The sequence below is a fragment of the Pyrgilauda ruficollis genome, unplaced genomic scaffold (genome assembly GCF_017590135.1).
Source record: "Pyrgilauda ruficollis isolate IOZ18807 unplaced genomic scaffold, ASM1759013v1 scaffold84, whole genome shotgun sequence".
Taxonomy (NCBI): domain Eukaryota; kingdom Metazoa; phylum Chordata; class Aves; order Passeriformes; family Passeridae; genus Pyrgilauda; species Pyrgilauda ruficollis.
This window is the reverse complement of record NW_024530377.1, coordinates 2,157,840-2,179,707: the sequence shown is the minus strand read 5'-3', so window position 1 is coordinate 2,179,707 and position 21,868 is coordinate 2,157,840. Positions and strand designations below refer to the sequence as shown.

At 43.4% G+C, this 21,868-nt stretch overlaps 1 protein-coding gene across 1 annotated transcript in view; it reads right to left on the bottom strand.

Annotated features, from left to right (window-relative positions):
• The window catches only part of BACE2 (beta-secretase 2), a 47,960-nt gene that overhangs the window by 9,577 nt on the left and 16,515 nt on the right, over positions 1–21,868 (bottom strand). The window contains exons 2-6 of the mRNA XM_041487798.1: positions 15,573–15,661; positions 8,514–8,730; positions 6,833–6,961; positions 5,463–5,597; positions 2,582–2,683 (exon numbers count right to left, since the gene is read on the bottom strand). Coding sequence (XP_041343732.1) covers positions 2,582–2,683; positions 5,463–5,597; positions 6,833–6,961; positions 8,514–8,730; positions 15,573–15,661 — 672 coding nt within the window. The remainder of the gene's footprint in view (positions 1–2,581; positions 2,684–5,462; positions 5,598–6,832; positions 6,962–8,513; positions 8,731–15,572; positions 15,662–21,868) is intronic.

Genomic DNA, 21,868 nt, shown 5'->3' with positions numbered 1-21,868 from the left:
CATTTCTTTGGCTGGTTCTTGTTCCTCCACAAAGCAGCAGAAGGGAGGAGCTCGGTCTGAGGCTGCACAGCCAAAGGTTCCCATCTGGGTGAGGAAATCCAGACTCTGCACTCTCCTAATTTCTATTTCTCTGCGATGGATTATTCTGTAAGCATCAGCTGATTCATTAAAATATGGCATTTTACAGGTGACAGGCACTCACCCATGGCCACACCTGCCAATGAAGTGTTTGTTAGGGCTGCACTGAGACTCCTTCCCATTTCCAGGTGCTCTGCTCTGTTTTTGGGCCTCAGCAAGCACAAAGACTCATTTGAACAAGGAGATTTCCCACCGTGAACAGCCTTTTACCCCGAGCTCTCAGCTGCTGCTGAAGTGCATCCCTTGGCACGGGGCAGAGCACTCTTCCCTCACAGCTGGGTCCCAGGCCAAACCTGCTGAGAAATGCAGCTCTCCTCTCTTTCCTTTTTGTCTTGAAAAGCAGATCTGAGGAAAACTGCAAGGCACCCCCCAGCCAGGTCAGGCCAAGCCTATGAAGTGCTCTGTTTGAAGTGCCTGCTTTAATTCCCCAGAATGACTGCTTAATGCACTGCATTTCTTTCCCTTCCCTCTGCACGCTGCAGCAATGCATGTGGGAGATTTGAGTGCATGATCCCCAAAAGGCTACTAAAATAAAGATTTTAGGATTATCTGAGCCTTCCTTCACTCAGCTTTTTAACTGGCCATTGTATTCCTGCTGTCCTGACTTCAGCTCAGTGAGGTGTAGTAGGTGTCCCCCCTCCCTGGCTCATCTCTGCCCATCTGCCAAAACCACCACCCTTCAACACCAAACTGCATCCTACCAGCTGCTCCCTGAAAGCCTTCAGTCCAAATAATTTAAGTTTAAAAAAAAACATCTGCACCACTAAAGAGCACAGAGCTCACAGCCTTGTTTTTGAACTGAGCTGAAGAAAGAAATGTGTCACAGACAGTTATCCCAGTTTATCTCAGGGGGAAATAACATCTGGCTGGGCTGCTCATAACAAGCTAGGAGGAGCAGGAACTTGTTAACCTGGCTCACCTGTGGTCAGAAAAGTGTGTCTGACTACAGCAGATGATATTTTTCCAGTGGTACATCTCCTGCCAGAAGCACAGAGCCACAGTACAATTGCTGAAAATACCCATTTTCCTGCCATTGCTCCTACACAGCTGGAATCCCATCCCTGCACCCTGTAACTACTTTCTTATTTAGTAGACTATCTCCTTTGTTTAGAGCTGTCAAAGTAAATTCTGGGCTGTGTGGAGGGAAAGGGGTAGAGCAGAAAGGTCCTAGAGATTAAAAAGAACTCAGGAAAAAAAGCTACTTTATGCATTTTTAATAGGAACAGAGGAAAAAAAAATTGAGCAGAGTGAATGGTTCCCCTCTAATACCTCACTGATCTGTCCACTGTTTCCTTGTGAGGTGGAAGGCCCCAGTTCAGATGTCCTGACCAGCATCAGAGGGGAGTGTGGATCACTGTGACCACTTCCCAGGAGGATTCCTTATCCACAGGGTGACACTACAAGAGCTCCTGGGCTGGCTTCTTTCAATTCTCCCCCCCAAGGACTGAAATTGTTCCAACTGTTCAACACTTAAGTGTTGTGCAGAGAGAAGAACTCGTAACTGGTACATTTATTTCAGATGCTGGACATCTGCAGGCGGTGAAGGACGCTTCATGCCAAATCTCTGCTCTCCATCAAGCAGGAGAAAGGATCTCAATCTTGAATTATCAGCAGACTTTAGGCAAACACTATCTTTGGGGCAGCTGCTTTACTGTGTTTCCTGTGATTTGCATCAACAACCACTGGCTGATTGTGAGTCCATGACAAAAATACCGAGTTTGTTCACACTGAAATAGCTGGTGTTTATTCTTCCTCTTTAACCTTCTTGGTGCTGTTCCTTGTGTTGAACAGAAATTTATGAATAGTTTTTATTAACCAGAAAATGCTGCTTCAGCCACTCTGCACGCAGAGAACTCCACCATTCCCGTGCCCTACTTCTAAAGCCCACTCTGTTTCCAAAGAAAGATGCTTTTGAACATAAATAATTCAATAATGAAGGTCAAAAGCAGCTTTATTGATATGAATAACCCTAATGAATGGCATTTATTCTAGACAGCACTGAGAATTATACTTGGAAAGGAACTGCTTGCAGCAGCAGGTTCTCCTACTTTATAAACACTCTGTTTTGAATGAAAAGACTGATTTTTGCACTCTTAATACTTTGAATCAGAGCAACAGGGATTATGTCTGTGTTTCTGAAATGCTTAGAATAAAATACACCATTTCTGCCCTACTTCTGATGCATTTCCATACTCACACTTCTTGTCTGCACTTGTGCCCCCCCCCTTTTCCCTCCTCCCTTATTTTTTTCCACCTCTCCCTTTCCATCAAAGGCCATCAGTCATTCCTCCCTTATTAACAGGGCTGGACCAGGGAAGGCTCTGCTCCCCTCAGGTGAACAACCCATGACTTGCAAGGCAGGCAGCAGAGATGAGACCCCTCTCAAAGACCCTGTGATCCTTGAATTTCACATTTCTGAGCAGGTTTGGTGGCATTTCCTTACCAGGGACGTGCGAGCTATTGCCTGCACCACAGCACTGAAGACTTTCTCTGGCAGTCGAAGGAGAGTGGTTCCACTGTCTACTATGGCTTTATCAGCATTGTACTGGGGAGGGGAGACAAAAAAAAAAAAGAGAGAGAAGTTGTACGCTGTAGTTACTGTAATGCAGATCCCACTGTCTCCTGAGCAGAACAAAGCTGCTCCTTTTTGGCAGCTGCCTTCCCAGAACTGCATGTCAGACTTGTCAGCAGCTCTCTCCAGCTGACAGCTTCAATTCCAGTGAAATCTGAGAGCCAAAAAAAAAGAAAGAAAAAAAAAAAAGCAAGATACTATCAGGCTAGACACAAGAGTGGGTTTATCTGCACTGGTCAGGAAATTACTGTGTCACCACAGCTGGTGCAAATGGTCACAGTGCTGTAAAAAAGTGAATTCTGGCCTCTCTCAGAGGGAGCAAAAGCATTTTAATATTCAGTAGGCAGGTGTTAAACACCCTGATGCAGCTTCCAAGCCCTGAATCAAGATCTCTGCTAGCATGAGAAGAGCTCTGGTTTAAACACAGCAGCCTGTTTTAATGGCTGGCATATCTAATCTAAGAATAAGCAGAAAAAATTAAGCCTTAATACATGTCTGTACTGGCTCAAGAGTACAAATGTCACACCTTTATCCCTTGACTGCTAAAAACCCCTAAAACACACAAAAACCCCCAAGTACAAAGAAAGTTGAAGTTTGTCTTGCTGCCTTAAAATCTGCACAAAAAACCACCCACAGCAAACAGCTCTCTTATTACTGAAAGTCCAACCATAAAATTAAGAGATTTCAGCAAACTTCAGGTACAGTCAATGAGGTACAAACTTTTAAAAGGGTAAATTTTTTTTTCATGAACTCCTTAAAAACTATGATTAACTGAGGAGGGGGTGAAGGCAAGAAGCAGTGGCAGCTATTTGCATTAACTACTTTTGCTGCCAGCTTAGGCAGCAGGATTAATATAACTGAGCTGTGACATGTTTATGGCATAAGCACAAGACACAGGATGATATACAGCCTAAGCTACTTAGGAAGAGGTCAAACAGTAAGTGAATTTAAAATGCACTGGTTTGGATGTTATCAAGTCACATGGAGTCCCTTTAGGGCAGTGACAAAAATAAAACCCACCGAAAAAAGTTAGAAAAAGTAACTCTTGACAGTTATTTCCACATTTTTTTGAGAGAGCTGCTATGGGGCTGCCACAGAGAGCTGAAAGAAAAGCAAACAGGAAACCATTTATTACACACTTGGAAATACTTCTGAAGAGTGGAAAGAAATGCCAGGGCATTTTGGAGTCCATTTTAACAGATTTGTATCACAAAATACACAATCACTGGCATCCTGGAATGCCACCCTTGGAAAAAAGTACTTAAAAGGGTTGACCATTGATATAAACCTGTGCAAAAATCTGGGATTTTTGTAGTGGGATTGCTCACATGGGGACTGAGCACCTGGTTTTGCCTTCTTGGCTTTCCTGGTTAATATTTACCAGTGCAAAGTGCACTTCTGGCAGCTCAGCATTGCCCCAGCCCAGGCTCAGAGCCACAGCTGTGCTGGAGCTCTGGACACATTCCCAGCATTGGAGCAAGGGGATGACTTTTCCCTGGCAAGGAAAGGAGCAGTCCCTGGTGAAGGCTGTGAAAAAAATGTTCCATTTCCCAGCAAACAGCAGAGAGGAGAGAGGGCACACAGCTCCTCATCCTCCAGTGAATCATGCATCCTCTGCGAGCTCCCAACCAGCCCGGCTTTAATTGTGCTGCTCCTCTTTTACTGCTCTTCCTCTGAATTTCTGTGGAATTTCTGTGGGAAGGTCTCCTTTGATCCAGGAAGGCTCGATACTTCTGCACCAGTGAAAGCAACCCCTGGCTCAGAAAAGAGCAACAATTACAGGAAACTTTCCTGACACACCACTGAATTTTTCAGTGAGTTGTTTTCTGGCAACAGCATGTATTAAACCACTGAAGGGCTCCCCTTCAAAAACATGTTGACTGTTTTTTAAGGCAAGAAAGAAAAGCAAACATTTGTTTTAAAGGATCAGTGGTTTTGCTTTCCTAACAGCACAATAGAGAGAGGCATTTAAATAGACCTTGTTCTGCTTATTGAGTTGAAAGATGCTGGGACTCATTTTAAATAATTGATGTGGCAATATGATTTCAATATTTTGCATGGGAATATAATATTTATGCACATGTAGTACTGGAATAATGAATTTCACTTAATTTATATGAACTATAAAAACTTTAAACTTATCACATCCCATTGATCTCCTACTAAGAGCATCAGAGTAGAATGAAATTAGGATGTCTAAAGAAATTGGGGCATAAAAAATACAGAACTAAAATCAAAACATGAATACCAACAAGCAAGAGTAAGAAAGAGATAAAGCACACACATACACATATATCCTCCACAAAAAAAAAAAAAAATAATGCCTTTGGAATAAAAATTGCAACAGCACAGTCTCATTAGACTGATCTAGATACAGCAGAACATTATTCCTAATAGAAACAGAAAGCTTATCAATCAGGAATAATAACTGCCAACCACAAGAGAGCAAAACTTGATTGCAAGAGCACAAAATAGAAAAGGAAGCCTAGGATGAGAACTTCAGGAAGCAACCCAGGGTGACACCTGCCCACTGCCATCACGAGTTGTGAGCTCAGACAGGGGTCAGCCCAAAACCTCCCCTTTCCTTTGTTTGACCAGAATTGCTTTAATTCATGTCTCAGGAGACTGCAGTGCACATCTTCTTGCCAAGACAAAACTGACCAGTCAGGTTTTGCTTTTTTTTTTTTTTTTTTTTCCTTTTTCTCAGCCAAACTTGCATTTCACAGAGACAGGAAGACAGCAGGGCCAATACCTCTCTGCAGTCCAGCTGGAGGTTCTGTCCCCCCACCTCCAGCTTGAGGATTTCCACCTGGTAGTACCACTCCTCCTTGATGGGTGTGTACCAGATGTCCCCTGTGTACAGACTCGGCTCAATTCCACCCAGCACCTGAGGGACAGGAGAAAAGATGTCACTTACTTAAAAATCCCACGTGTTTAGTCCTGGGGCAGGTGCACACAAAAAGGGGGATGCTTAATTGTGATACTCAGGGGGAATGTAGTTTTAATTTAGCACCATTTGTTAGGATTTTACTGTCAAGTTCTCTGTCAATAATAGAGCAGCATGAAACATCTAGACATTAAATAGATTGTGTTTCAAACAGAATTCCCATACTGGGCCAAATTAGCAGCATTTTCACCTACAACCTCACACTGATTCTATTGTGAAAATGCCACTATTTAAAATTAAAACAGTATTAAAACAGTATCTTCAGTGGATAAATCTAGGCAATGTATAAAAATAGGATAGAATAATAAACTTACGTGTGAATAATTTGCTTTATCAGATCAGAAAATATTTTCCAAGATTTCATTTTTTCTGACACACATCCAAAATGGAATCCCATCCTGGCACTGTTACCACTCCTAGCTTCCATCAAAACTTAGGCTGAGGATGGCTGGGAGCATTTGTGGACTCTGACTCTGAACTAAACTTAAGAAAATTCTCTCTTGGTCTTCAGTTATAAGAAAAACATTTACAATATGTGAATTCTCCTCAAAATAAGTGTTTGTGATCAGCTCCTGTGCTGAGGTGTTTATTTCAGCATCGTTTGGGAGCAGTCATTCCATCTCCCAGTTCCAGATACATAATGGGCCAATTCATGGTCCCACTAAAGAGGATGGAAAGATTTCCCAGAGTAACAGCAAGCAGGAGCTCTGATCTACAGATTTTTCCCTTTAATATGTCATTTACAAAAAAAAAAAAAAAAAGAAGAAAAGACCCTTGATTCCTCTCCCCCTTTTCACATCACATTAAAAAAAATACTGTAGCATTTTGATGAGATTGAACAAATTTATCAGCTACATAAGGGACTACTCAGTTTGAGAAATATAGCAGAATCTGCCCCGAGGAAACACCACAACATTCATATTTTTCTTTGTTAAAAGATGAAAAGTTTACTCAAACTTGAGAGAGAGAAAAAAAAAAAAAAGAATTGAGAATGAAAATAAATAACACTCAAATTTTGCCTAAGGGCTTAGCTTTTCTTTAAAAAAATAGAAAACATATTTAAAATACAAAAAATATATTTAAACACTAAATTTGGCAGAAGCAGGACAGTCAGAGAAAAGAGGGAGAGAGGTGAACAAAGATACATTTTCCCTCTCCTACTGACAGATACCCACAAGACTACCTCCGTTGGTACCACTTCCAGAAACAGGGAGTCCAGCACCACACATCTGCAGGGAGAAAATGTTGGGGATCTTGGCCTGCCTCACGAGGGAATCAAAGAATGTCTCCACAGAACTGGAAGGCTTGAAGGTGTTGAAAAGCAAAACAAACAAACAAAAAAAAAAAAAGAATTGCAGAGTTCATTAGAAAGTTTCTTCGCAGAAATCAGCAAATCATTCAAACAAGACCACTTTTCATTAGTAAATTGAATTTCTGACAAGCAGCTGATGAAAGTTCTAGACATAATAAGCCATTAAAACCCCAATATCTGTCATTTTTCTGTTTCTGTTGTTTTTAAAAACATTTTTACTCTTGGCCACTGTCAGCACTGCAGCCACCAAATCCCTAAAACACAGGAGTAATTTTCAGTTGCAGTTTCCAAACTCAAACACCAGTTTCAGGCAGAAACTCTCACTGATGGTTTCTGTTTGGAAAAGGCTTTGTGTTATTAGAACACTCAAAGGTAACTTGCCTTTCACTCCTTCCCACAGTTAAAAAGCAGAATTTTAAAGTCAAGATTTTCAGTTTTTCAGCACTGTTGAATTCTACCAAACTTTGAGTTGAGTGTCCCAAATTTCCTCTCTTTTCTCCTGAAGAACTTCATACCCAAGCACACTCTCCAGCTGGGTACTGGCCAGGTTCTTCCTGACACTGCAGGTCCTGTTTTCCTTTGCAGCCACTGGAATGCTGCAACTTCCCTGTAACTCAGATTTGTGTGCACGGAGGTCAGAGGGGCCAAGTGCTCTCACTGCACAAAGCCCAGAGCAGAACAACCCTGAAATCCTTGGAAGAAGGGAAGAACAAATGCCCTGAGTACTCTGTTTGCCCAAAGCAGAGTTTGAGAACATCTTCTCTCTCTTCTCTTCTCTTCTCTTCTCTTCTCTTCTCTTCTCTTCTCTTCTCTTCTCTTCTCTTCTCTTCTCTTCTCTTCTCTTCTCTTCTCTTCTCTTCTCTTCTCTCCTCCTCTTCTGCTGACAGTCCATGAAGTCAAAAAAAACAGAACTCGTTTGTTCTCTCTGGGTAGAACTCACTTCGGGATGGGAAGGTTGAAAATGGTAACTTTGTAGTTCTCCAGTCACGTTTTCAGTTTTAGATTTTAAGGTTATACATTTTGGATTATAAATTTCAGGTTTTAATTGAATCTTCTACCTGAATTTCCTGCCTCCAGAGCAGCAGGATGCGCTTGGTTCTATGTTCCTGGAAATACTGTAGCCAATATTTGTTCTGAAATTATCCATCCACCTCAACTTTTACTCGATGAGCAGAGAACGGCCTAGAAGGAACTGCTGAGGGCTTTGCCTTGGACCAGTTTTGAGAAGTATCCTCAGAGCTCTAAAACCTCCCTCCACACACATCTCACAACCACACTCTGGTACTACAAGCTCTGTAAAAGTTTATTCATTCCAGAGGAGCTAAAATCAGCCTTTCCATCACCAGAAAAGCCAAAATCCTCACGTGGCACCGTGGTACCACCACAACCCAATTTATTCCTTCTGGGACAAAGACAGAAGATCTGTAGGAAGGAGTGGCTGGAAGGGTGGAGCCTAATGCTGAGAGATCATCTGCTGGCAATATTTCAGCAGATTTCTGTTTATTGTCCTTGTGAAAGGCAATCGGGGGGAAGGGATGGTTTACCTTGGCTAAGGCATCGTAGGCGAGACCCAGGATCCCGTGCCACTTAACCCCTGGCAGGAAGAAGTTCTCTGACTCCAGGATGGTGGCAATGTTGGTGGTGTAGCTGCCATAGAGTCCTTTGGGCATGGTGATGACATCTGTGCCCAGCAGCCCAGTCCAGCTGCCTTGGCTGTACTTCACTGTCACCTCAATGCCTTGAGATCTGTATGTGCTTGACCTTTAAAAGGAGAGGACACACTGATGCACGGGCTGTTCATTTACAGTGCAAGACAACAGAATATATTCCAACTCAATTTTGCCCAGAGAGGGAAAGAAAAGGTAAATTAAGTATGCAAAAATATGTATTCGCCCTGCTCGTAAAATCAGGAAAAAGCAGAAATTAAAAAACCCCAAAAGTCAAAGCCCCATTTTTATCCAGAAGCCATCAATAACTCAGATCTTCACAATGTGTTTTTTTAAAAAACAAATCATCTAAGATATTATGTCACCTAGTGCAGTGTCCCTGACTCAGACTGGTCCATAGAAGCAATACCTTTTAAATGGAGAAGGAATGTGTTAAATGGCACTAGAAAATGGAAAGCTGCTGAATTCAAATCTAAAATGGAAATGCCAAGCTAACTGAATAGCTGTAGACTAATACCTCATTAATATTCCTAAAAGATCCTTTTTGGTTAAATATTATTGTGAGTACCAGCAGTAAGACAGAGGTTTCCTAAGTCTGCAGTTTGACCTGTCTGTGAGGAAGTAAGTAGACTTTGGGATTATTAACAAATGATTCACTGACTTGGAGGAGGAAAGGAACTAATTTCTTCTAGACCAGGGAAGCAAAGGCAAAGGAGCAGTTAAGTATGGCAAGCAAAAGAAGGAACTGAATCCTGTTTAAAAGGCTTAAAAAAATTATTAAAAGCTTCAACGGATTTTTCATTTTAAAGACCTGTAATCCATAAGTATTTTTCTCATACCCCACACACATCTCTACTCAAGAATTTTAAAAGTTCTAGATCCCTCACAATTTCCTTTGGATCCTCTCCTTGGCACACAGCTTCCTCTTTTGGAGAGACAGATGACCACACTCAGTTCATCTCAAGAGACTTTTCACAGCTTTTTGGAAAGTAAATTGGGGGTGGGGAGAAGCATAAAATAAATTTGTAACAGCATCTTTACATGAGTGTAGAAAAATAGAAAGGCAAGGGTTTATCAGGTGCAGACACTTTGATGAATCCAGCTTTAATCCAACAGCCACGTGAAGTGGCTTCACAGGCCCTGTGCCTGAGCTCACCAGCATGAATTTGGGGTCATTTTCATTATTATGAGGAACAAGCTTCAGATGGCAACATGGACAAGTCCCATAATTCAAACACTTTCTCCTGAGGGACACTTTGGCCATATGGACCATGCAAATGACTCTCCCAAGGCAGGGAGGCCAGGCTCCAACCCTGTAAGCAGTTCTTGACACTCCCAAGACCTAACCCTTCAAGGGTTAACATCCAAGGCAGCAGAAATACATGAGATAATATTTCAAAATGCAGGAGTTCCAGAGATACTCTTATTACCTGCATCTGATCACTTCCACTGCTCCTGTGTAATTCTGCATTTGTGTGACACACACACAAAGGAACACCTCTGCTCAGGCAGGCTCCTCAGAACACCTCTGTGACACTGGCAGGACATTTTATAAATCAAAACAGAGTCTGAATAATTAGCAGCATAAGGGAAACTGCGGGGGCAAGAAATGAAAGGGAGAATACTTTTCTTCATGTAGAAAAGTGTCTGGCTGAGCAGCAGAAGAGGAAACATCTGAAATCAGAGAAAATGGAGTGCTGGGAGAATAAAGTGAAGCAAATCTGCAGATACAAGCAGTGCATGGCTAGAACAGCAGCAGCACACAGCTCTTCTTCCAGAAGCAGGGAGAGCTGTGGACCAGGACACAGAAAGACTGGATTCACTTTCCAGCACAGCTGCTGACCTTTCCTGCTTCCTCACCACTTGTGCCTCAGCTTCCCCACCTGCAGAAATGGATATGAAGACCCTCATCTCATTTGTAAAGTTCACAAATGTCATATTGAAGAGGAGACTTTATTACTTCCTTCAAGGAGCAAAATTGGTAACATGGGAAGGGATCTTGCAGTAAATTAGATTCTGTTCTGCAAAACCACTTCCCCATCCTCTTGCAGGTAATCAGCCACAGGTTTTTTTCACCTTTCTGCCTCACTGATCTAAAGGAAGAAAACTTTAGAGGTCAAAACTAGAGACTAGTTGTAATTCATGGGCGGAGTGTTGTAAAACAAACACACAGGACAGAAAAGAAAATTACAAACAAGCTGTTTTGGCTGTGATGAGAAAAGAAGAAATTCACCTCTTCCAGCAGGACAAAGTAGACACAGGCATGGAATAAGGGCTCTAGATCATGGTGCTGTAGGGATCCTGCTCTCTTCTCCCTCTCCTTCCCGTTCCCATCTTCTCTCCAAAGCAGCCACCACAAAACTGGTCCTCAAACCTCACATGGATCTCGAGCCCCAGCTGAGCAAACCACCAGTGGGGTAATTTTCTCTTGCAGGGTTAATCCTCGTTACCAGCACACAGCACAGGACAAAACACCACCAGAATCTCATTTCTCATGTCACAATCCCTTTGCAGCAAGCTCAACGTGGCAACAGCAGATCCACCACGTGCAGGAAGCCCTGCATGACACCGACCTCACCAAACAACTCAAATGTGAAAATACAACAGAAATTGTTGATTTCTAACCAAGAAGTCCCATCTAATCTGCAGGGCTTCCACAAAGAGTTTATAATCACCCCAAACCACAACCTGTACAGTGCACACAACCAACCTGGCAGGGTCACACTGCAAAAGCAGCAAAACAAGCTGCTTTGTTTCTTTTGTTTGGTGGTATATAACTTATTGTATTACCTCAATTTATTGCCCATATTTCTCTTACCTCCCTATCTCTTGGAAAGATCAACTCTTGAGCAGCTTGCTTTTGAAGCTTCAGAGGGTGAGGCAGTAGTAGTCTTTATTTATTTACTGAAATAAAACTGAATACTGTTCCTGAATACTGAAAGCCCTGAGCATGTCAGATTTACATACTGCTGCAGAGCCATCACTGATCACTTGGGTTCAAGTGTAAAATTCCCTTTATATGTCTGTTTAAGTAGCTCTTTTATCATAAGTAGAGTACTCAACAAAACTACTTGTTATTTTCAACAGCATGAGAAACAAACACCGTGATTTCTTTTCAGATCAGGACAAATCAGGTAATTTTGCAAAACCTTATACATCACGGTGACTTATAGAGCATGATTATCACAGCAAACTCAGAACTTTTTACAGCAAAGGTTTGTCAGAGCCACTCAAAAGCCCAGGCTGTAAAGAAGTGCATGGTAACAGCTTTACTCACTTTGTAAAGAAAGAGCCAGATAATTAAACAGCAGGATTATATCACATAGATTTTATGATACACAACATCACTTAACAAGTTAGTTCTGGAATTGCTCCAGGAGGGCTCTTCCTGGAAAATACACTCTCTGGGTCCTTTGAAACAAAGATAATGCCTCTCCCATGCACCCCCCTCAATTTCAGTCAAAAAAGAATCATGCATTCAATTTCTGATTTTGATCATCTGAATAAAATTAAACTAAGAGTGTGGCACCAGGAAATTAAGCCCCATCACTCTCTCCAACACAACATGAATATTCTAAGAAGCACACATCTATAACTCATAACCCATTAATTTAACAAATTACTAATCTTTCTTCCCCCTTGTCTTCAACTTGCAGTTTAAGACATCGGAAGCACTCCATGACAACACAGGGAAAAATTGCAGGAGTGATTACCAGATGAGAGGAAACCCTTTTATCTAATCTTAAGTGTTCCTCCTAGGAAGGAAGAAAAGTGCCCATAGGTCTTTTTTCTCATTTACACGTGGGCAAAGGTTGCTCTCGGGTAATTTTACAGATCCAGCTGATGTGATATCAATGCCCCTGTTTACCATCCCTGCAAAATCACGACAGCCAAGCGTGGTGCTTTGGGCTGGGGATGGAGTTAATTTTCTTCACAGCAGCTAGCACAGGCTGTGTTTTGGATTTGTGCTGGAAACAGAGCTGAAATATAGAGATGTTTTTGTTATTGCTGAGCAGATCTTGCACAGAGCCGAGGTCTTTTCTCCCTCTCGGCCCACCCCACCACTGCCAGGCTTGGTGTGCACGAGAATTTGGGAGGGGACACAGCCAGGTGACCCCAGCTGACCCCAGGGATATCCCAAACCATGGTGTCATGCTCAGCACATACAGCTGCGGGAAGAACAGGGAAATGTTTGGGGTTTTGGTGGGGAAGTGAGTGACTGGGGCTGTGTGGGGCTGAGCTGCCATCCGGGTTTAAATCACAATGGCAGGGAAGGTGTTCTGACTGCTGGGAAAAGCCTACCCTAAGGCCAGTCTCAAAAAGAGACAAACAGCAGCACCCAAGGAAGTAGAGGTGACTGGGCTTCACCTCCAGTCAGGAGAAGTCTCAAACAAAACCTCCTGGAATCTGTTCCCAAGCATCTGTCCTTCCATGAAGGACAGCCATGCAGTCACAGACACTCAACGAGGAATTTCACAGGCACATCACACCTGACCCATCTCAGTCCCTTCTACATCAGGATTGGAGGCACAGCTGAGGAGAACAGTGGCTGCAGCACATCCTGGCTTCTGTCAGGCTTTGGACACCACCTCCCATGGCATTCCCATTTGGAAGCTGAGGATGTGGGGCTGAACAAAGTGTGGGCTGAAGGTGGGCTGAACCCCTGGGTCCAAAGCAGCCACTGATCATGACAAGCAGAGCCCCAGGGGTTGTGAGTGCAGCAAAAACAGTTCCACAACCTGGAGAAAAGGAGGCTCAGGAGAGACTTTCTCACTCTGTACAAGTCCCTGGCAGGAGGGTGCAGCCAGCTGAGAGTCAGGCTCTTCTCCCATGCAACAGCAACAGGACAAGAGGACACACACAAGCTGTGCTAAGAGAGGCTCAGGCTGGACACCAGGAGGAATTTCATCATGGAAATGGCTGTTAAACACTGGAAAGGGCTGCCCAGCGAGGTGGTGGACTCATCCCTCCTGGAGGTGTCCAAGGAAGGCCTGGACATGGCACTCAGTGCTCTGGGCTGGTGACAAGGTGGGGAGCAGTCACAAATTGGACTTGATGGTCTTGCTGGTGTTTTCCAACCTCAGTGATTCTGTGGTTCTGTGAAGGGAAGGTCTTCATCAAGAACCTACATGAAGGACAGACTGCACACTCAGGTTTGCATGGGATCTACATCAAAGGCAGCAGCTGCCACGCTGACTGCCACAGCCACCAGTTACATTTTTTGAGGTTCAGCTTGGACAACAGGAAATATTTCCTCCCCAGGAGACTGTGGCACGACACTCTGCCTGGACAGAGCATGGATTCTCCATCCTCAGAGGTTTACAGGACTTGGCTGGGCTCAGCCATGGCTCACCTGCTCTGGTGACAGCCCCAGCTCATTTGGGATGTGTGCTAGGTGACCTACGGAGCTTTCTTGCAACCAATATTTTTAGATCTACCCGATTTCATTGGGCCCAGGATCCCTCCAATTTATTTATTTAAATGCAGTTAAAATATTTTAAATGGTAGAAGCATGGTGTACCCAGGAATCTGCTAATGTTTGTGTTCTGAGCCCACTGCAGGACTCCATCAGTGCAACCCAAACCAGAAACTCTTGCTGCAATTGCTCTGGACTTGACTGAATTTTAAGTAATGACTTAAAATCAAGTAATGACTTGATTTTGAGTAATTTTACAAAGCACCCTTAACTAACTCTTTAGGGCCTGGACCTCAAGGTTTCATTATTAACCTTATATTAAAGTTCTCAAAACACAGTGTCCACTGAGCACACCGGTCAGAGGCTGTAACCTTCACATGATTTCAGTCTGTCTTTCCCCACACACAAGCTCTGCTGCTGCTGTTTCTAATGGTTTATGCTTCTGACGAGAGAGGCCTTGTCCTTCCAGTCTCAATAACATCAATTAAGAGACAAGGGAGAAAGAATGCTTGCGCTTTTAATTCTAATTAAGTTTTCTTTTAATTTTAATTAAGTTTTCTCTAGCCACTGCCTATGGAAGGGGACAGCTGGCTGGCATGGAAAACCCTGCAGTAGTGCAGGAATAGCTATCAAGCAGTATCAGAAATAGCTCTCCAAAATTCTGGATTTTCCAGGCCAGTATCATATCAGCATGATGTGAAATATCTCCATTAACATCTAAATATATGACAGGAGGTGAGGCTACTCCAGTAAGAAGCATGGAAATAATAGATTTCCCTCCATTCCCAGCACATCTTACTGGAAAAAAAAGTGTTAAACCTAAAGATAGACACTGCATTTTGGAGAAGTTTACCTGAAATAATTGAAACTAGAGAAAGGCAGAAAGGAAGGAAGAAGAAGTGTGATTCAGACAGACAAAGCTTGGCTGTGATTAATGTCAGCTTATGCTAAACACGGCAAATTTAGTGCACAACAAACACCAGAACCACCAAGCTGTATTTTATAAACAACCAGATTCATCAGGGTCTGCCCAGATCACTGGCTGATTGAGGCCTGTGGCCAAAGTGAACAACAAATTAGGTTTTGACTAAGTCATTTTGCTTCTGGATGAAATGTCAAGTAATACAATTACTGACACAATTACCGGCTTTTCATTTTTGTCTTCAAACAAAGGCAAAGCACATTGAAACTTTTAATTCCTTGCAAGTCTATTCAGGTAAGAAATTGGCTGAAATTGGTGTGATTTTGCAAATGATTTTGACCCTGTAATAATGTTCTCTTTTCTCCAGTTCTAATCAGTGCTGCTGATGTTCACTCAGAGCTCAGCTGTGCTGCTCATGGTGTCAGGCAGGGTTTGGCATCAGGCAAATCCAAAATTCCCACCAGGCAGCCAACATCCCACTCCCATGGGATGTCACAGGAGCCCCAGGAGCTGAGCTGCCTTATTATCCTCTCTTGCATGGAGAGCCAGAATCCAAAAGACCCCCCCTAATTTCCATGGGTGCAGAACAGGTACTTACAGCTCAGGATTGAAGTAGGATGTGACATCAGGATCAGGCACACCTGCTACAGCAAAATTGCTGCTCCCAGTGTCAACCAGAATATTTAACTGCCAAAAAAAAAAAAAAAAAAAAAAAAAAAAGAGAGGTGATTTGCATATCCAATGAAACAAATGAGCAACAAAAAAATCATTGCGGTTTTTGTCTAAACTATCTTCAGCTTTAAAATCGTGGTGAGCACTGCCCCGAGAAATAAATTTAGTGTCACTTTTTGGGGAAAATATGCTGCTGCAGCCCATCCAAAACAGCTGATCCTGCTGAAAAGCTTTAAAATAGTCCTGTTCCTGGAAGGGGGAAAACCCGCCAAGCCCACATTTGCACAGCAGATGAATTCCTGATCATCTCCAATTTCTTTTTGGCCCAAGCCCACATTTACACAGCAGATGAATTCCTGATCATCTCCAATTTCTTTTTGGCCCAACCCATGAGTCTTGGCAACCTGTCCAGAGCACAGGCTGAATTATGGACTGCTTAAAGAGCTCATTGTCTTAGAACTTGTGAGATTTCAAGGTAGGGGCAGAGTGCAGGTCTGGACAGAGATAAGCAGAAGCATGAAGCTGCTTTGTGGATTGGAAAACACAGGAGCAATGCCCAGTTCATCCTGAGCAGCAGCAGCAACCTTCCACAGACTTTACCACCTTTAAAAATGAGGACAGCAGATTTATTAACACCGTGATTGAAAGGTAGCCTAAGAGGGGGCCACTTCTTTGGTTGATTGGGAGGGTGATTCAGGCTAAAAGTTGCCACATGGAAATGTGGCACCTCCTCTCCCCATCTAGCTCAGGTAACCAGGCTGGTCCATCACAGCTGCACGCTGGCAAAGCAGGGTCACTGCTTTCAGTGAGACCTGGAAACCACACTTATGTACAGAGCCATTAAATGGTAAGTTTAAGTCAGTCAGAGACTCTACTGCTACCAAATCAAGGGTCACACTTCTCCCCTGCTCTTGGCTGGATGCTTCCCAGGCCTCCCTGGCAAAGCCACAGAGCTGTGATGCAAACCAGATGAGGTTCCTCACCTACAGATACCAAGGAAAAATAGAAATCTGCCATATCAGACAGCCACTCAAATGGACATGGTAGGAGCAGACACCAGAAAAGGGTGATTCCCTCCTTTGGTGACAACACGGTCTCAGACTGGCTTAAAACACCTGCTCCCCAGAAAAATATTAAAGAATTAGGAATTTTCCTGTAGGAGGGAGTGAGACATGAAGATTTGGTTGCCCATGGCTTAAAGCCAGCTCAAGCCAGCCCCTCTGATCACTCCTTAAGATGTGATGTGGCTTGGGATCTACCACAGGAGGGGATGTGGGAAGGACAAGAGAGAATGATCAGGGAAACAAGTTTGGTGTTGACAAAGGAAGTGGAGAAAAAGGGCTGAGCTCAGAGCTGAGTGTAAACACAAAGGAGGATAAAGCATTTGAAATAGATGTGCTGAATCTTTCTCTAATAGGACTGAGCGTAGACAAAAAGTGTGAGTCAGTGTTTAAAACCGTCTTTGGTTTGTTCACAGAGGAGAAGAGAGGTGATGGTTACCCTTGTTTCACCCTTTTAATATAGTATGGGACTGAGGAACTCTGAAATTTAAACTAGAACACAAAACCAACCAGTAATTTCTGAGAATCTCTTCTGAACTACAGGCACACTCAGTCATTGGTATTCCCAGCCCTAATCTTGCAGAAATTTTAAGACTAAAAAGAAACAAACCAACAACCTTAGCCAAGCTGCATCCCAGATTTTAGATTAAGCAAAGACAATACATTAAAATTTATTTTGCAACCACCTGAGCTAGACAGAGTCATCTAAGAACAAAAGGACATCCACAAGTTCACTTAGCTGCAGGAGCTGAGGCTTTAAAAGAAAATAAGAACCTCTGAGGCTCTGCAATAAAATCCAAAGTTTGTTGCATACTTCATTTCAACGCTATCAAAAGCCTCACATTTTTTCAACTACCTAACAAAGTATGAACTATTCATTTCCCCCACCCCTTCTCTGGCATAGAAATAATATTAAAAATAAACAAAAAAGAGCAGCTACAACGTGTGCCTGCATCTATCAGGACTGACAAAATTTGCCTCAAAGGGGTGCTGCAGGGCTTAAATTAATTAGCCTTTCCGAGGTAGTCTGTGATGCTTGAGTAATGGGCACTATACATCAGCTGCATAAATACATGTAGGTGTTGCCTTAGCCTCAGTGACATGCATGGCACCATAAACGGAGGAGGACTTGGGGGAGAAAAAAAAAAAAACCAAACAACCAAAACTAACGGGGAAAAAAAAAAAAAAAAAAAACAAACAACCAAAACTAACAAAAAAATCACTAAATGTGACACATAAGAAAGACATTTTACCCCCACACCTTAAATACAATGTTATCGTCACGGAATTCACAAACCATCCAAGGAAAGGGCAGATTTACTACCCACAGCAAATCAAGATTTCCAGAATAAAACAGATATCCCCCACAAAGAAAGAGGGAAAGCACAAAGCTGGCTAAGCATGCGGGCTCCAGCCCACTGGGACACAGCAGAGCTCACATGACAGATGCCATTGAGGCTGACATTCTCCATCCACATGTTTGTGCATAATGAGATGCAGGCAGACACTGATTTATTGTAGCCCTCACAATAGCGCCAGTGATTAGCAGCTCATTCTGGGCTGGGTATAACTTACTGAGTTCCCTTTCTCTCCTGATTTTTTTTTTTTTTTAGAGCCTTCACGTCTCATTAAGAGGCGCTTTCATGTTGTCTCCTCTGGAGCCTCCTTCATTCCCCATGGAGCTGCTGGGGCAGCTCCGGGCGAGCTCTGGAGAGTCACAAGGTGGCCACGGAAGGAGCCGTGGTCCAGGGCTGCCATCCTGTCCTGTCTCAACCACAGAGAGCCCTGCTGAGAAGGACTTGGGGGTGCTGGTGGGTGAAAGGTTGGACATGTCCTTGGGAATGTCAACTTGCAGCCCAGAAAGCCAACTGTGTCCTTGGCTGCATCCGGAGCAGCGTGGGCAGAGGTGAGGGGGGAATTCTGTCCCTGTGCCCTGCTCAGGTGAGAGCCCACCTGAGAGCTGCCCCAGCCCTGTCCCAGCACAGGGAGGAGCTGGAGCTGCTGCAGAGAGCCCAGAGGAGGCTCCAGGATGAGCAGAGGGATGGAGCAGCTCTGCTGGCAGGAAAGGCTGGCACAGCTGGGATTGTTCAGCTGCACAGGAGAAGCTTTGGGCTGAGCTCAGGGTGGCCTTGCAGGGCCTGAAGGAGCCCCAGGAAACCTGGAGAGAGACAATTCCCAGGGGATGCAGGGACAGCACCCAGGGAATGGCTCTCACTGCCAGAGTGGGTTTAGATTAGTTAAATTTCAATTAGTTCAATTTCAGACCCACACAACAGCCACTGAGAGCAAATGCACTAAATTGTTTCTTCCCCCTAAAGGTCACCTTAACCACAGCTGTGGGACATGAAATCTGCACCTAGTAAAGTACCTGGAGATTATTTTGCTGTCTGCATTTCCTATATGCAAATAGAGCTGTTATTATTAACAGGAGGCTCATGAAGATCCCTATTTTACAGTAAGCAAGACAGGAACATCCACCTCTGCCATGACAAACTCACAGAGGGAGTCTGACACTATCTATATGCCATTAGTTTGTGGTTATAAAAAGAAGCAAATCCAAACTTGTTTACTGAAAGTCATGAACACTGAAAGCAGAAGCCTTGGAGGTCATGCATTTTACATTTTTTCTATTCTGAAGGGGTAGAGACACTAAAAATTCCCCAGTCCCAATGATTTCTTTCAACTGGAAGTCAAACACTTGGTCAATACTTCAAGGATCCCTTAAACTTTCCAGTGCTTGATTCAGCAGCACCATCAAATAGCACTTACTCCATGCTACCCAGCTTCAGTAATTTAACTTACCACCATGTCTTTAATATTTTTAAGCCTTCCATTGCTAAATATTGTTGTATTTTGCTACCAGAAAAAAACCCAAAAATTGCCTATTGGTGTGTTATAATTTTTTCACTCAGCAGAGCTTTGGCTGGCTGTGGTTCAGGCACCTTCCCTGGTTCAGCAGGTGATGTCAATATGACACATCCACACTAGACTGGTTGTTATTCATGCCTCATTTAACTGCCTGGCATAAAACAATTTGCAGTTATCCACCGTGCATTCAGAAAGTGACTTCCTTCACATTTTCAAGGGAAAGTGAGAGCAGCAATCATTCATTTTTTGTTGCATAGGGGCTGCTCCTATCCCTTTGCTAGGACAGAAGTTGCCTGTGTTCTGGTACACACCCTGATCAGACTTTGGAGAAGTTCCTCTTCCCTCTTTTAGTTTGAGGTTGGGAGGTTCTGGTAACTTCCAGAAAAATATACAAAACAAATCCCACAGGCTGAAAGTGCAAAATGGATTTCTTTGAAGCAGCTGTCTTCATGATTTAGCATCCACAGGGTTTTCCAGGTGTGGAATCCTGGGGCTTGCCTGCAAACCTGCTGCTTTGGATGTGATTCCCCAGGTCACCCACACTGAACTAGGGATGCTTTTCATCCCCACTAAAAGACTGGTTCATAGAAAAATCCACTGTATTTTTTTTTCCCAAGTGCATGGGTCTGATCAACCCTTTTAGATCAAGCAATGAAGTTCCACCACTGGACTGGCCAACTTTCTACAGCTACTTGAGAGCAGGTTGGAGTGAGCTGGTGTCAGTCTTTTCTCCCAGCTAACAAGTGACAGGATGAGGGGGAGTGGCCTCAAGCTGCACCAGGTGAGGTTTGGGCTGGATATTAGGGAAAAATTTTCCTCAGAAATTGCTGTAAAGCACTTGACCAAACTGGCCAGGGAAGTGGAAAAGTCATCATGCCTGGAATTGTTAAAAAAACCACGTGGATATGGCACTCGAGAACATAGTTGATTGGTGAACATGGTGGTGATGCTGGGTTGATGGTTGGACTTGACCTGAAAGGTTTTTCCCAGCCTTAACTATTCCATGATTCTGCAAAGAAACCAGACTGCAAAAATGCATTTGGCTCTTCATTCCTGCTTCAGCTGAAGCACAGGGAGTTGGGGAAAAAAGAAGGAGCAGGGTTTGCACACACAGGGCCATAAATACAGTAAACAATCTCATTCAGCCTTGCATTTACTCTGGGGTTCAATCAAAACTTTAATGATAATTAATAGTTCCCTTCACAAGGCAACACAGCAAAGGGGGCTCTGTAAGAATTCACAGAATCCCAGAATGGTTTGGGTTGGAAAGGACCACAAAGCCATCCAGTGCCACCCCTGCCATGGCAGGGACACCTTCCCCTGTGCCAGGCTGCTCCAGCCCCAGTGTCCAGCCTGGCCTTGGGCACTGCCAGGGATCCAGGGGCAGCCCCAGCTGCTCTGGGAATTCCATCCCAGCCCCTGCCCACCCTCCTGAAGAAGAATTATTTCTAATATCTAATCTAAACCTACTCCCTTTTAGCAATGATGTCTCTTTCCATGATGAAAGCCACAAGCCATCATGCCTCCTCTGGGATTTTAACTTGACCCAAGGGCACCCCTCTCTTTTCCCTTTTCTCTTGTCCTCAGTAAAGAGCACAACCATTCCACAGCAGTAACATTCATGTGCCACTCAAAATCTTTTCCTACTTTCATGGTTTCTCCCAAAGCACCCACTTAAAATAGGGTTTGTTATTCCATATGCTTGCTGGAGCATGTCACACAGTGAACTGTGACAAAGTAAAGAAGTTTTTATCCCCATGCAGAAACCAGAAATAGGAATCATCCCATGACCTGCTCAGGAGCTGTTACCACACATCACAATGTAGATGTAGAAGTCCACCCCATCTCATTCCTGAGCTTTCACCATCTCTTCATTCTCTTTCTTGTTTTGTCCCACACTTAATAAACCCCTCCAGAAAATAATCTGCTAGGCAGTGCTTAACAAAAAAAAAAAAAAAGATTCAAAGAAGTGTGCTTCTTGTTAGGGATTAGCAGCTAGAAATCATTTGGGTAACAACTCTTCTTTTTCAAGCTGGTTAATAGATAGGAAAATTAGTTGGCAATTTAAATGGTGCCTCATTTAACACAATGATTCCTAATTACATTATCAGCCCATCTGGCAAGAATTGCTTACAACCATCACACAGAAAAGAAAACACCAATAACTATATGCTGTGTTTGCCCACAGTTGTTACATGTTATTATTGGCACTGACTGTCAGGTTATTTCAGCAATTTGTTTCCACAAATTAGCAATGTTACAATATGCAGTGGCTTTTTAAGCACAGACATAC